The sequence below is a fragment of the Oryctolagus cuniculus genome, chromosome 1 (genome assembly GCF_964237555.1).
Source record: "Oryctolagus cuniculus chromosome 1, mOryCun1.1, whole genome shotgun sequence".
In the NCBI taxonomy this organism is placed as follows: domain Eukaryota; kingdom Metazoa; phylum Chordata; class Mammalia; order Lagomorpha; family Leporidae; genus Oryctolagus; species Oryctolagus cuniculus.
The window spans coordinates 229105971-229120244 of record NC_091432.1 but is presented as its reverse complement, the minus strand read 5'-3'; the positions used below and the strand labels follow the sequence as shown (position 1 = coordinate 229120244).

General features: G+C 42.1%; 1 protein-coding gene across 10 annotated transcripts in view; it reads right to left on the bottom strand.

The window, feature by feature from the left end:
• The window catches only part of GAPVD1 (GTPase activating protein and VPS9 domains 1), a 106074-nt gene that overhangs the window by 30557 nt on the left and 61243 nt on the right, over window positions 1–14274 (bottom strand). For 8 of the 10 annotated variants that reach the window (XM_051836384.2, XM_017350061.3, XM_017350057.3 and 5 more), the window contains exons 9-13: window positions 12653–12778; window positions 10979–11152; window positions 5887–6027; window positions 4659–4793; window positions 4070–4189 (exon numbers count right to left, since the gene is read on the bottom strand). In XM_051836384.2, coding sequence (XP_051692344.2) covers window positions 4070–4189; window positions 4659–4793; window positions 5887–6027; window positions 10979–11152; window positions 12653–12778 — 696 coding nt within the window. The remainder of the gene's footprint in view (window positions 1–4069; window positions 4190–4658; window positions 4794–5886; window positions 6028–10978; window positions 11153–12652; window positions 12779–14274) is intronic. The other 2 variants (XR_011382064.1, XR_011382065.1) reach the window with 1 other exon arrangement.

Below are 14274 nucleotides of genomic sequence, written 5' to 3'. Positions count from 1 at the left end.
TCACTGTCCACTCTGCCTGTCAAAAAAAAAAAAAAAAAAAGATTCAAAAAAAATAAATAAATAAATAAATAAATCTTTAAAAAAACAAACAGGAAGCTGTCAAGCTCAGAGGTGGGTGAAAGCATCCCAAATTCTAATTTCTATCTGAAAGATTATCATTGGCACAAATTACCAATTTGTATCAGACTCAGCTGAAACAACAAGCACAAATTATCAAAAGTGTCAGACTCAGCTGATTTATTTTTATTTTTATTTTTTTATTTTATCTTTGACAGGCAGAGTGGACAGTGAGAGAGAGAGACAGAGAGAAAGGTCTTCCTTTTGCTGTTGGTTCCCCCTCCAATGGCCGCCTCGGCTGGCCCACCGCGCTGATCCGAAGGCAGGAGCCAGGTACTTCTCCTGGTCTCCCATTCAGCTGATTTTCAATAACTGTCAAATTCCCAAATATATTTTCATTCAAACCACAGTTTGTCAGTCATTCAAGTAAAAATTATATTAAAAAAAAAGTAAACAAATGAAAAAAAAAAAAAACTCTCTAGTTAGGCTAAAAACATAATCACTAGCCAGCGCCGCAGCTCAATAGGCTAATCCTCCACCTAGAGACGCCGGCACACGGGGTTCTAGTCCTGGTCGGGGCGCCGGATTCTGTCCCGGTTGCCCCTCTTCCAGTCCAGCTCTCTGCTGTGGCCAGGGAGTGCAGTGGAGGATGGTCCAAGTGCTTGGGCCCTGCACCCCATGGGAGACCAGGATAAGTACCTGGCTCCTGCCTTCGGATCAGTGGGGTGCGCCGGCCGCAGTGCGCCGGCCATGGCAGCCATTGGAGGGTGAACCAATGGCAAAGGAAGACCTTTCTCTCTGTCTCTCTCTCTCACTATCCACTCTGCCTGTCAAAAAAACAAAAACAAAAACAAAAACAAAACAAAACAAAAAAACAAAAAAACAAAACATAATCACTCACATGTTTTTCCTCAAGACCTCTCATCCTATCTCAGAGTATCAACAATCCATCAGGGATAATTCCTATTTCTTTTTCTTTCTTTCTTTTTTTTTTTTTTTTTAATGTTTTCTTCATTTGAGAGGTAGAGTTACAGTGAGAGGGAAAAACAGAGAAACGTCTTCCATCCACTGCTTCACTCCTCAAATGGTCACAACAGACAGAGCTGTGCCGATCTAAAGCCAGGAGTTTTCTTCTGGGTCTCCCATGTGGGTGCAGGGGTCCAAGCACTTGGGCCATCCTCTACTGCTTTCCCAGGCCATAGCAGAGAGCTGGATTGGAAGAGGAGCAGCCAGGACTAGAGTTTGCGCCCATATGGAATGCCGGCACTGCAGGTGGAAGATTAACCTACTGCACCACAGCACTGGCCCCTACTTCCTATCTCTTTACACAGAATACTAAAACTATGTGTACTCAAGGGTTGAGATATAAAAAAATAATTTTCATTGTTTCATCAAAGACAATCATAAGTAAAACTTTTTTTTTTTTTTAAACAGATAGCGTTAGACAGTGAGAGAGAAAGAGAGACAGAGAGAAAGGTCTTCCTTACGTTGGTTCACTCCCCAAATGGCCGCCATGGCCAATGCTGTGCCGATCTGAAGCCAGGAGCCAGGTGCTTCGTCCTGGTCTCCCATGCGGGTGCAGGAGCCCAAGTACTTGGGCCATCCTTCACTGCCTTCCTGGGCCACAGCAGAGAGCTGGACTGGAAGAGGAGCAACCGGGACTAGAACCCGATGCCCATATGGGATGCCGGTGCTGCAGGCGGAGGATTAACCAAGTGAGCCACAGCAACGGCCCCGAGTAAAACTTTTTTTAAAAAAATTTACTTATTCAAAAGGTATTGTTAGAGAGAGGCAGAGAGAAAGAGAGAGAGGTTTTCCATTCACTGGTTTACTCCCTACATGGCTGTAACGGCTGGAGCTGGACCGATCTGAAGTCAGGAGCCAGGAGCTTCTTTCAGGTCTCCCACGTGGGTGCAGGGGCCCAAGGACTTGGGCCATCTTCTGCTGCTTTCCCAGGCCATCAGCAGAGAGCTGGATCAGAAGTAGAGCAGCCAGGACTCGAACTGGCACCCATATAGAATGCTGCCAGAGCAGGTGGTGACTCTACCTCACTATGCCACAGTGCTGTTGTGAAAGAATGCAACAACTCATAGTACAGTTCGGTGCCCCTGCTTCAGTCTAAGGCCCCAGCAAGTTTTACCTATCTTTCTTTATGCATCATAAGTGCAAATGTCAACACAGTGAGAAAGGACAATGCCCTCCATATTACTAATGAAAGCAGTTTTGACCTTGTATTCCCCCACCCCAAAAGGGTCTTAAGGATCCTCATAGGTCCATGGAGACCACACTTCAAGATGTAGTAGTAGCACCAGCATCCCTTATGGGTGTGAGCTCAAGTCCTGACTGCTCCACTTCTGATTCAGCTCCCTGCTAACAGCCTGGGAAAGCAATGGAAGATGGCCCAAGAGCTTGGGCCCCCGCACCCATCTGGGAGACTGAGAAGAAGCTCCTGGCTTCGAATCTGCCCAGCTCCAGCCGTTGTAGCCATTTGAGGAGTAAACCAGTGGATGGAAGACCTCTCTCTCTGTCTCTCCCTCTGTCACTTTGCCTCTCAAAAAATAAATAAATAAAATCTTTAAAAAGAAAAAAAAAAGACTGCAGGTGTAGAACAGTGGTTCTCAACTGGCAGCTCTCCTTCCTCACAAGGAATTGTTTGGCAATGTCTGGACACATTTTTGATTGAAACAGCTTCAGGGAGGTGGGGGCATGCACTACTGGTCAAGGCCAGAGGTGCTACTAACCATTCTAAAATGCACAGGATGGATGCACAGGAGGACCCACAACAAAAAATTATCTGGCCCAAAATATCAATAGTGTCAAAGCTTAAAAAAGAAAAAAAAGCTTGGTTCAGAAAAAAAATGTAAAAAAAGAAAAGGTTCCTCAGAACCCACTCCCCTTATAAAATCACTACTAGCATTTTGGTACTTCTTTCCAGATCTCTCCCTATGCTTATGGTTTTTAATCTTTTATTGTCTTGTATATAAAATTCTAGAAAATAAATCTTCCATGTAATATTATGTTCTAAGTATTTCTCCAAGTTATTTCATATTTTAAAAGCATTAAAAAATACTTGCATAAATTATAATCAGTTACAGGAAAATCACTTAGTCATTCCATTTTTTAGTTCTTAAGTTGTTTCCCATTTTCTATCTATAGTATAAATCCTGGGGCTGGCGCCGTGGCTCACTTGGTTAATCCTCCGCCTGCCGTGCCGGCATCGCGTATGGGTGCCAGGTTCTAGTCCCGGTTGCTCCTCCTCTGCTGTGGCCCAGGAAGGCAGGATAGGATGGCCCAGGTACTTGGGCCCCTGCACCCCCATTGGAGACCAGGAAGAAGCACCTGGCTCCTGGCTTCAGATCGGTGCAGCGCTGGCCGTGGTAGCCATTTGGGGAGTGAACCAACAGAAGGAAGACCTTTCTCTCTGTCTCTCTCACTGTCTATAACTCTACCTGTCAAATAAATAAAAAATAAAATAAAATAAAATAAAATAAAATAAAATGTTATGAAGAACACCTACCTAAGTGCTTAAGACTTTCTCCATACATGGAATTATTTCCTTATCACTGATTGTTAGGAGTGGAACTCAATCCAATTTAGAATATGAAATGTAATGCCTTAAATATACATGACAAATTATGCCCCAAAATGCTAAATATCAATTGATATTATCACCAGCAATGTATAACGGTACCAGTTTTAATCATGATTATGATCTTTTTCTTTAAAGGTTTTATTTATTTATTTGAGAGGCAGAGTTACAGACACAGAGAGGTCTCCCATCCATTGGTTTGCTCCCCAAATGGAGCAATGACCGGAGCTGAGCAAATCTGGGTGCAGGGGCCCAAACTCTTGGGTCATCTTTTACTGCTTTCTCAGGCTATTAGCAGAGAGCTGGATCAGAAGAGGAGCACAAACTGGCACCGGCGCCACAGGCAGAGGCTTAGCCTATCACACCACAGCGCCAGCCCCCAAATACGATCATTTTAAAATCATTCTCATTTCCCCTTCTTACCATGAGTTATTTCATCCATGTCTGGACTAGTGACAGAATCTTTACCCCCAAAATCAGAGCTGCATTCAGATCTCAGGTCTTCAATCTTATTGGGAATATCTTCAGAGGTTGCACTTATGCCTTAAAAAACAAAACAAACAAACAAAAAAAAACAAACAGGAAAAAACTAAACAGCAAGAAGAAGAAAATAACCACATAAAAAGTGTATGAAGTTTGAAGAAATTTAAACATTCTCAAATTTTCCGTGTCTAAGTTCTATACATGTGACTTATTTAGTATTACATCTATCACAATGTTGCTAAAACATGCTTACCTTGCTTTACACAGCATAATCAGAATTATGTATAGTTAAATACAGTAGTAGAGACTACGAAGAATAGAAAGAGTTGCAGAGGAACTACTTGCCAAGTACTTCAACAGGCTCTACAAAGCTACATTAAAGTTCTCAAAGATTTAAAGTGCCACAGAAATAATTTTGTCGCCTTGAAATCAACCAGCTGTTATATAAAACACGTCTCTTATGCTTACAAATAGGGGATGGAGTGATGACACCTTCAAATCCCTATTCCTTAAAACAAGACAGACATACCCGACACAACACTGAGGCCTGGTGTGCTGGGGCGGGAACTGACCTCCCTGACATCCGTATCATCTGATGTGCTGCCCAGTCCAGAACAGCTCTCCAGTTCTTGCAGACGCTCCTCTTGCTTTAGGTCCGGAGCCTCTAAACAGAAGACAGGTTTTACATTAGTGATTTCAGCTTTTGTGATGCCAGATAAACAAAGCCACCAAGGCATGAATAAAATCACTGTAAACAGATTTCTAAGTCTTGGTCAGCTGGCTAAGCTAGTTAGATCAAGTGTTTAAAGATTTCACCCCAATACAGGCCAGTTCATTGTGTACAGATGAAAACTGTTTCTGTATCATTAATCTCAGAATATGATATCGTTTAACACGCAAACTGGACAAGAGAGTACAGAATAGCTTAGCATTAAATCAACTAAATAATAACTTCTATGGTCACTCAATAGGTGGTCAGTTCATCCTTACTGCCCCTACCCCCGTATATCCTGACAAGATTAGCATGTTTAAATGCTTTGGAGATCAGATGAGATCAGGTGTGTTCAGGGTGGTAGGGCCATGGACTGTCTAAATGCTTTGACATTATAAAACATGTAACAGGATCACTCAATTCTTCCTAAGTAAATCAGAATATAATGCAGATAGACAGTTGCATAATATCTGCATTCTGTAGCTGACACTTAGTTGAAGGCAAGATTTGATTTCACAATCAAATTAAAAAAAACTAAAATGCAATACATGAAATAAGAGAAAGTACAAAACACTTTATATATGTTCACAATATCCCCACACCAAAGAATCCTCAGGACCACAGTCTCAATTTCAACATATTTCAAACACATTAAACATCTTTTAAAAAGAGTCAAGTTCTCCCCTGGAATAAATTTAAACACGGTTACATTACAAGATAGTCAAAGACTCATGCTTGAGTTATGTTGCCACCTTACCCTAGGAAGAATTAGTGGGAAACATTTACAAAACAATTGTTTCCAAAATAATTGAACAGAGGGTCAGAAGGCACGTGCCACCTCAGTCTATGCCTGCCAATACTGCCTTTTTTTCTTAATGGACAGAAAATGTGTTAAACTAATTTTCCCTCTGAAATTCTTAGCAATGTGATTGTCTCAGACTTATCAAATGTATATTTAACAAGATGTAGGTAACTCAGATGTTAGGATACTTTGCTTTTTCATTTGCACAGATATTTTAAATGTAAACAATGTCAGCATACTAACCTGAATCACTTGGCAATACCTCTACACTCCAAGCCTCACTGGTTGTCTCTGAAATTGTAGAACCAGTGCAAGGGTCCAGAAGCACTGACCCCGAGCCTGGGAGGCAGAGCAAACTGCCCAACATGTTCTCTGCAGCTGCACCTGTATAACCGGTGGGGAGCAAAGGGTTAACAAAGATTGGCTGTAAAAAGCAGCAGCAGTAGACAAAGGTCAAAGCAAACACTAAGCTAACATCTTCTCTCTGCTCATAAGAAAGAAGCCAAAGTAAGAATCACTTCAATCAAGCGAACTGTTAAAAACACCAATTCTCACTTAAGTCACAATAGCACATCCTCTTTTCCATAGAGAAACTGACTCTCCATAGAGAAACCACATATCATTAGGTCAAGTCATGTCAACTAGCTTTTCCCTTGGTTTTTCAGCAAATTTTACATGTGTCCTCAACTTCTTACTAACTAACTTTAAAAGATTAAAATCTTTTAAAGAGATTTAACTATAGAAAGTTACAAGGGTTAAAAATGGTTTTCTTCCAGGACATCATCAACATATTCAGAGCAATAAAATAGATAAGCAGAAAGCACGCATCTTCACAGCACTCACTCAACTGCAAATGTAACCTGCTGCCAGGAACAATACACTTTGGCACACGGAATGAAAATCAATTAAGAAGTCTTCTGGATAGGATTAAGTGCCAAAGGGATCACATAAACAAGACCAGTGTCTGCTAATAATAACTGATAGAATTAAAAAGGAGAGAACAATCCAACATGGGAAGCGGGATATACAGCAGACTCATAGAAGGGCAGATGTCCTAAACAGCACTCTGGCCTCAGTCAGCCCTTAAGGCATTCGACCTGGCTAAAAAGCCCATGAGAGTTTCTCAGGCATGGAAAGCCAAGACACTGTGGCAAAAAAATTACCTAAATGAAAGATCTCTGTGAGTGAGATCCTAGCAGAGAGAACGGGCCATCAAAGAAGGAGGTACCTTTCTCTGAAGGAAGGAGAGAACTTTCACTTTGATTCTGGCCTTGCCTAAATAAGATCGGAGTTTGTGAACTCAAGAGGCTTCCATAGCCTTGGCAGCTCATGACAAGAGCCTCGGGTGATTACTGACGTCATAAATTAGAGTGTCAATTGTTAAATCAACATCACTGAGCACTTACTCCACATGCAGGATCTCTGTCCTTAATGCACTGTGCTATGCGAATTAACAGTAAAACTAGTATTCAAACACTACCTTATACTTTGTGTGTCTGTGTAGGTGCAATCTGTTGAAATCTTAGTATATACTAAGTTGATCTTCTGTATATAAAGATAATTAAAAATGAATCTTAATGGAAAAAAAAAAAGAAATCTTTTGGGACTGGCACTCTGGCATAGCGCAATCAGCTGCCACCTGCAACAGCGGCATTCCATATGAACACCAGTTCAAGTCCCAGCTGCTCCATTTCTGATCCCGCTCCCTGTTAATGTGCCTGGGAAAACAGTGAGGATGGCCCAAGTTGCAGGGCCCCTGCCACCCACGTGGGAGACTCAGAAGAAGTTCTCGATTCCTGGCTTTGGCCTGGCCGAGCCCTGGCCATTGCAGTCATTCAGGGAGTGAACCAGTGACTCTCTTTCTCCTCTTCTCTCTGTAACTCTGCCTTTCAAATAAAATAAAATATAAATCTTAAAAAAAGGATTAACCATTACTGTATGACCATGTTAAAATACTCAAGTATTAGAATGCTACTCTACTTCTGACTAAATTAATAAAATATAATTCTAATTTAGTGTATGGAAATGGCAAAATGTTCTGGTAAAAAATTACCTTTCAAAGATATACTACAAAATAATTACAAGTAAAATAATGTCTGGGATTTGCCTAAACATAATGGAGGAGTGGTTGGGAAAACAGAAAAACAACAGCCATGTATTTCTAATTGTTGAAGCAATTAGCTGGGTCTAATGGACTCAATACATTTTTTTGTATTTGTTTGAAATGTTCCATGTTTAAAAAGAAAATGAAGGGCCCAGTGTTGTGGCACAGCAGGTTAAGCCAGCACCTGTCATGCTGGCAGTCCACAGTAGGACACAGGTTCAAGTTCCAGCTGCTCTGCTTCCAATCCAGCTTCCTGGCAATGTGCTTGGAATAGTGGAAGTTGCCCTAAGTACTTGGGCCCCTGACATCCGTGTGGGAGACAAGCATGGAGTTTCTGGCTCTTGGCTTCAGTCTGGCCCAGACCTGGCTGTTGTGGCCATCTGGGAAGTAAATCAGTAGATGGAGGATACCTCCCTATCTCTCCTCCACTCTGTCTTTAAAATAAATAAACACATTTAAAATAATGATCAATAAAAAGAAAATGTACAGGCCACCATAGTGGTACAGCAGGCTAAGCTACTGCTTGCAACACCAGCATCATATAAGAGCATAAGTTTGAATCCTAAATGCTCCACTTCAGATCCAGCTCCTTGCCAATGGGAAAGCTGAGAAAGATGGTCTGAGTGCTTGGACGCCTGCCACCTATGTGGGAGTTCCAGATTCTCAGCTTCAGCCTGAGCCCTGGCCCACCACTCGCCATTGTGGCCATTTGGGGAGTGAACCACTGGATCAAAGATATCTCTCTTTCTCTCTCCTTCTCCCGGCAATCTTCAAATAAATATTTTTTAAAAAGAAAAAAAATGAAGCTTGTAGTTATAAGATATAATAGCCGGCGCCACGGCTCACTAGGCTAATCCTCTGCCTTGCGGCGCTGGCACACCGGGTTCTAGTCCCGGTCGGGGCGCCGGATTCCGTCCCGGTTGCCCCTCTTCCAGGCCAGCTCTCTGCTGTGGCCAGGGAGTGCAGTGGAGGATGGCCCAAGTGCTTGGGCCCTGCACCCCATGGGAGACCAGGATAAGTACCTGGCTCCTGCCATTGGATCAGTGTGGTACGCCGGCCACAGTGCGCTGGCCGTGGCGGCCATTGGAGGGTGAACCAATGGCAAAGGAAGACCTTTCTCTCTGTCTCTCTCTCTCACTGTCCACTCTGCCTGTCCAAAAAAAAAAAAAAGATATAATAAATCTTTCAGAGTTCATAAAACAATACCCTAAAAAGGGTGAAATTTAATATGTAAGTTGTACCTCAATAAACTTGACAAAAAAAAAACTGGTTAACCTTTGGATTTGAATAAAAAAAAACTTCTTTATTTTGAAAGTCATAGCTACAGAAAGAGAGAGAGAAAACAGAGAGTGAGAAATCTTCTATCTTCCGGTTCACTCCCCGAATGGCCACAATGGCCAGTGCTGGGCTAGGCCCAAGTCAGGAACCAGGACTTCTGTTCTGCCACGTGGGTGGTGGGGGCCCACACACTTGGGCATCCTCTGCTAGTTTCCCAGATACATTAGCAGGGAGCTGGATCAGAAGCGAACAGCCAGCACAAGAATCAGCACCCACAAGGGATGCCAGCATCATAGGTAGCAGCTTTACCCACTATGTCAGTATGTCAGCCCCTGAATCGCTTTTTTTTCTAGAGAACTTTGGTACACATTATTTCAATAAGATTTTATAGCTAGAGGCTGGTACTGTGGCATAGTGGGTAAAGCTACCACCTGCAGTGCCAGCATCCCATATGGGCACCAGTTTAAGTCCCAGCTGCTCCACTTCCGATCCAGCTCTCTGCTATGGCCTGGGAAAGCAGTGGAAGATGACCCAAGTGCTTGGGCCTCTGCACCCACATGGGAGATCCGGAGGCTTCGGATTGGCGCAGCTCCGGCCGTTGCGGCCAGTTGGGGAGTGAACCATCGGATGGAGGACCTCTCTCTCTCTCTCTCTCTGCCTCTGCCTCTGCTTCTCCTTCTCTCTCTGTGTAACTCCAACTTTCAAATAAATCTTTAAAAAAAATTTAACCTCTTTGAACTAGTTTCTTTGTGGATACAGTGGGTGATACCATCTCCCGCCAGAGGCTTTCATGAAAATTAAGTAAGAATTTAGAAGATCTCTCTGTGTCCTTCTTTCTATATATCTGTCTTTCAAATAAATATATAAATCTTTTTTAAAAAGATTTTATGGCTATAATCTATAAGAAATTTCATCTAGGGGCTGGCACTGTGGCGTAGCGGGTAAAGCCGCCACCTGCAGCACCGGCATCCCATATGGGTGCCGGTTTAAGTCCCGGCTGCTCCTCTTCCAATCCAACTCTCTGCTATGGCCTGGGAAAGTATGGAATATGGCCCAAGTCCTTGGGCCCCTGCAACCGCTTGCAAGACCCAGAAGAAGCTCCTGGCTCCTGGCTTTGATTCGGTGCATCTCCGGCCGTTCATTCAACTGGGGAGTGAATCAGCAGATGGAAGACCTCTCTCTCTCTGCCTCTTCTTTTCTCTCTGTGTAACTCTGACTTTCAAATAAATAAATAAATCTTAAAAAAAAAAAAAAAATTTCATCTTAAGATGAGGTGTTTAGTCTCAGGAGGAGAATACATTCATCACAGACTAAACATGCACATGCCCTACAAACAAGACTTGACAAGAAGCTAATTCAAAAAAACACCTTTCTCATGTTAGGGGATCAGTGGAAATAAAATGTGAAGCTGAAAAATATTACCTGTATTTAAGTGCAGTAAACATCCATACGCCTTACACCTTGTTCTATACACTTATCAGAGTTTACCAGTGAGTTCTAACACAAACATTGTGTGCGTCAAGACACTAACACTCCCTCCCATGAAGGGTGAGTAGAAATGAATAAACATTGGATGGCGCCGCGTCTCACTTGGCTAATCCTCTGCCTGCGGCGCTGGCACTCGGGTTCTAGTCCCGGTTGGGGAGCTGGTTCTGTCCCAGTTGCTCCTCTTCCAGCCCAGCTCTCTACTGTGGCCCGGGAGTGCAGTGGAAGATGGCCCAAGTGCTTGGGCCCTGCACCCGCATGGAAAACCAGGAGGAAGCACCTGGCTCCTGGCTTCAGACTGGCACAGCACGCCGGCCACAGTGTGCTGGCCATAACAGCCATCTGGGGGGTGAACCAACGGAAAGGAAGACCTTCTCTCTGTCTCTCTCTGTCTAACTCTGCATGTCAAAAAAAAAAAATAATAATAATAATAAACATCAATGTTCCAGAATACTGAATAGCAGTTACCTGCAATTTCTTGTAGGCGATCTTCATCGATGTTTGGATCAAAGTCACTTCCCAAAACATCTGTACTCCAGGTCTCACTCACTGTCTCTGATATGTCCCTGTCATCTGTTAGTCCCATCATGTCACGAATTTCAAACTTCCTTAGCTTATCATCAAGATTATCTTGTGTTGTTGCTATTGGAAACAAAATTAAGCATTTTAAAGGGCAGCAAGGCTATCATTCAACTTTAAACAACTTGATGTCTTTGAACTTCAAGTTGTACATTTTACCAAAACTAAGCACGTAGTACCCTCCTAGACCTCACTAGCCAAGTCAGCTCCCCTTTGACCAGCTGAACCCCTACTTAAAAATAGCAGAGAGCCCTATTTGACCACTGCCAACCATGAATGCAAGACTGAGCCTAGCCCAGATCAAGAACCAACCAGCTGATCCATAAACCTAAGAGCAAAAATCAGTGTTCTGGGGGTGGTCTGTTATATAACACTATTATGCCAATAGTTAACTGATAAACCCATATTACAAAATGTTTTTCAGTTGACTTAGATGACTCCCCTCTGCATTCTAGAGTTCTCTCTCCTTTGCAGACCAATTTCCCTCAGTCAACATTTTAACATTTCACAAAATGTAGAATGCCAACCATATCAGATGTACCCAGAAAGCTTGTTAACAAGGTAATATTCATTCAGCTTCTGCTGTAAGATTATGTTACTTTAGGTTTCTCTTATTTTAATCCTAATTGAAACACTTACAAATGGATCCAGGAAAATACAGTTTTATTTAAGCCAAACACACTCTAAGGGCAATGTTCTTCCTTTCTAAAAATGGTCCAAACAAGGATTTCTAAACATTGAGACTTGGTAAATGAATTTTTAAAGGCTGCCTGGCTGATTCATGCTAAAGTAAAGAATTATTGCCTCAAAGCTGGCTGAGGGCATATTTTCCTAAACAAGTGGTCTTTAGTGGGCAAATTCAAATAACTTTCTCAGATTAATCTTAAAGCACAAAAGGATATCACCCTCTCCTCCCCTCTAACTAAATACTTTCCTACCTCTGGCTTGCGACTAAAGTACAGGCTTCCTGTCTCCACTACAGGGATCCACGCACTTTTCAGTCCTCACTTCACCTATTTCCCTCGACAATCCCTGAACAAGTACTGTGGTTTTCCACCTTTCTAACTTGCTCATCCTTCTCTTAGAATAACCTGTCTCCAACTTCTGCCAGCTGCAATATAAGCCAAACTTTAAGGCTGGTATTTTCTTCCAATAAACTTTTCTCTATCCTTTCAACCACATGTATCCCTCACTCAAAATTGCCAAAGCACTTTTACATACATTTAATCATTTGTGTACCATTCTGTCCCTATTCTAAGTTCCTTGACCCCGAGTATTTATCATTCTATCCCTTAAATATTACAGAATTGAAATACCAAATATTACAGAATGTAAAGTAATTCACATTAATTATTCTATGTAATTTAAGCCTAAACAATTGACTTATCAATTAAACATTTTAAGAACTCAAGGAACCATGAATAAATGCAAGTTTAATGGTCCCTAGTTAATCATCTGAAATTTATTCTCTTGACTGAACTGTCAACTTATATGCAAACATTGTGTATCCTGCAATCGGGGAATTATTTACTGCTTGGGAAATTATGCTCAACCTCATTTTACCTTGCTCATGCTCTAACAGCTGTAGAGCTTCAACACCATTGCTTCCAGAAGGTCCTGCTCCTAGTTCTGACACAGACTCTGCTTCCAGGTCTAGAGAGGATACTGAATTGGAGCGATTTGAAGGACCTGAGGAAATGTTTATAATGAGTTATCCTTTTAAAACAGCCATGAGCTATCACCCAAGTTTCCATGCCTTGATAAGAAACTAAAGATTGATTAAAATCCCTTTATTTGGCATCTATACCTTAAAAATATACATGCCCTTTGAGCCAGCAATTATTCTTTTGGGAATTTATCCTAAGTCACTAAACAAAAATTAGTCTAAGGTTACGTGCTACAGAGCTTCTTATAATATCTGAAAAATAGGAGCAATATACATGCTTACTCATAAGATATTGAAATAAATTATGATATGCTCATTTGAAGTTAAAGAAAACAGCCATTAAAAATTAAGAATGTAGGCCGGCGCCACAGCTCAATAGGCTAATCCTCCACCTACGGCGCCGGCACTCCAGGGTTCTAGTCCCAGTTAGGGCACTGGATTCTGTCCCAGTTGCTCCTCCTCCAATCTAGCTCTCTGCTGTGGCCCGGGAAGGCAGTGGAGGATGGCCCAAGTTCTTGGGCCCTGCACCCACAAGGAAGACCAGGAGGAAGCATCTGGCTCCTGGCTTCAGATCACACAGCGTGCCAGCCGCATTACACCAGCCGTAGTGGCCATTTTGGGGGATAAACCAATGGAAGGAAGACCTTTCTCTCTCTCTCTCTCTCACTGTCTAACTCTGCCTGTCCAAAAAAAAAAAAAAAAAAAAAAATTAAGAATGTAGAGGCCAGCGTTGTGGCACAGTGGGTACAATGCTGCATCGCGTATCCAAGAACCAGTTCAAATCCCAGCTGCTTCGTTTCCAATCCTTGCTAACGTGCCTAGGAAGCAGCAGGAGACAGAATAAGTACTTAAGACCCTGGCTTCAGCCTGGCCTATCCCTGGCTGTTGCAGCCATCTGGGGAGTGAACCAGAAGATGGACGATCTCAATCTCTCAATCTCTTCCTCCATCCCTACCTCTCTCTGTCATTCTGCCTTCCAAATAAATAAAATAAGTCCTAAAACAAATTAAGATTGTAAAATTACAAAAAGAAGTGTTAGTGTTACATTAACAAACAAGGACATAAAATAGCATAAATCTAATTTTGCTACAAATAAACCAAAATGTCAGCTGTAATTAAGAGGATGATGAGAGTACAGATAAATGTATTTCTTTTCTGCATTTTCTAGAATGACATACAATACTTATGTGATTTTTTTAAAAGGTTAGTAAATGGAGAAGTTATCACATTTTTTGTTTACTTTTAAACAATTGTAAATTTGAACTTTCTTTTTACTAAAAAAAATTTGGGGGCAAGAGTTGTAGCACAGGGATTCAGCTACCACTTGGGATGTGGCAGCTCATGTTAGAGCACAGGTTTGATTCTTCCTGGCTCTTCTTTCTTACCTTATCTTCTCTTTTTCCCTCTGCTTCTCTCTCTTAACTTCCTTCTTTCCTCCTTCCTTTCTTCCTTGTGAGATTTATTTATTTATCCAAAAGACAGAGTTAGAGAGAGTGAGTGAGCAAGTGGGTTATCTTCC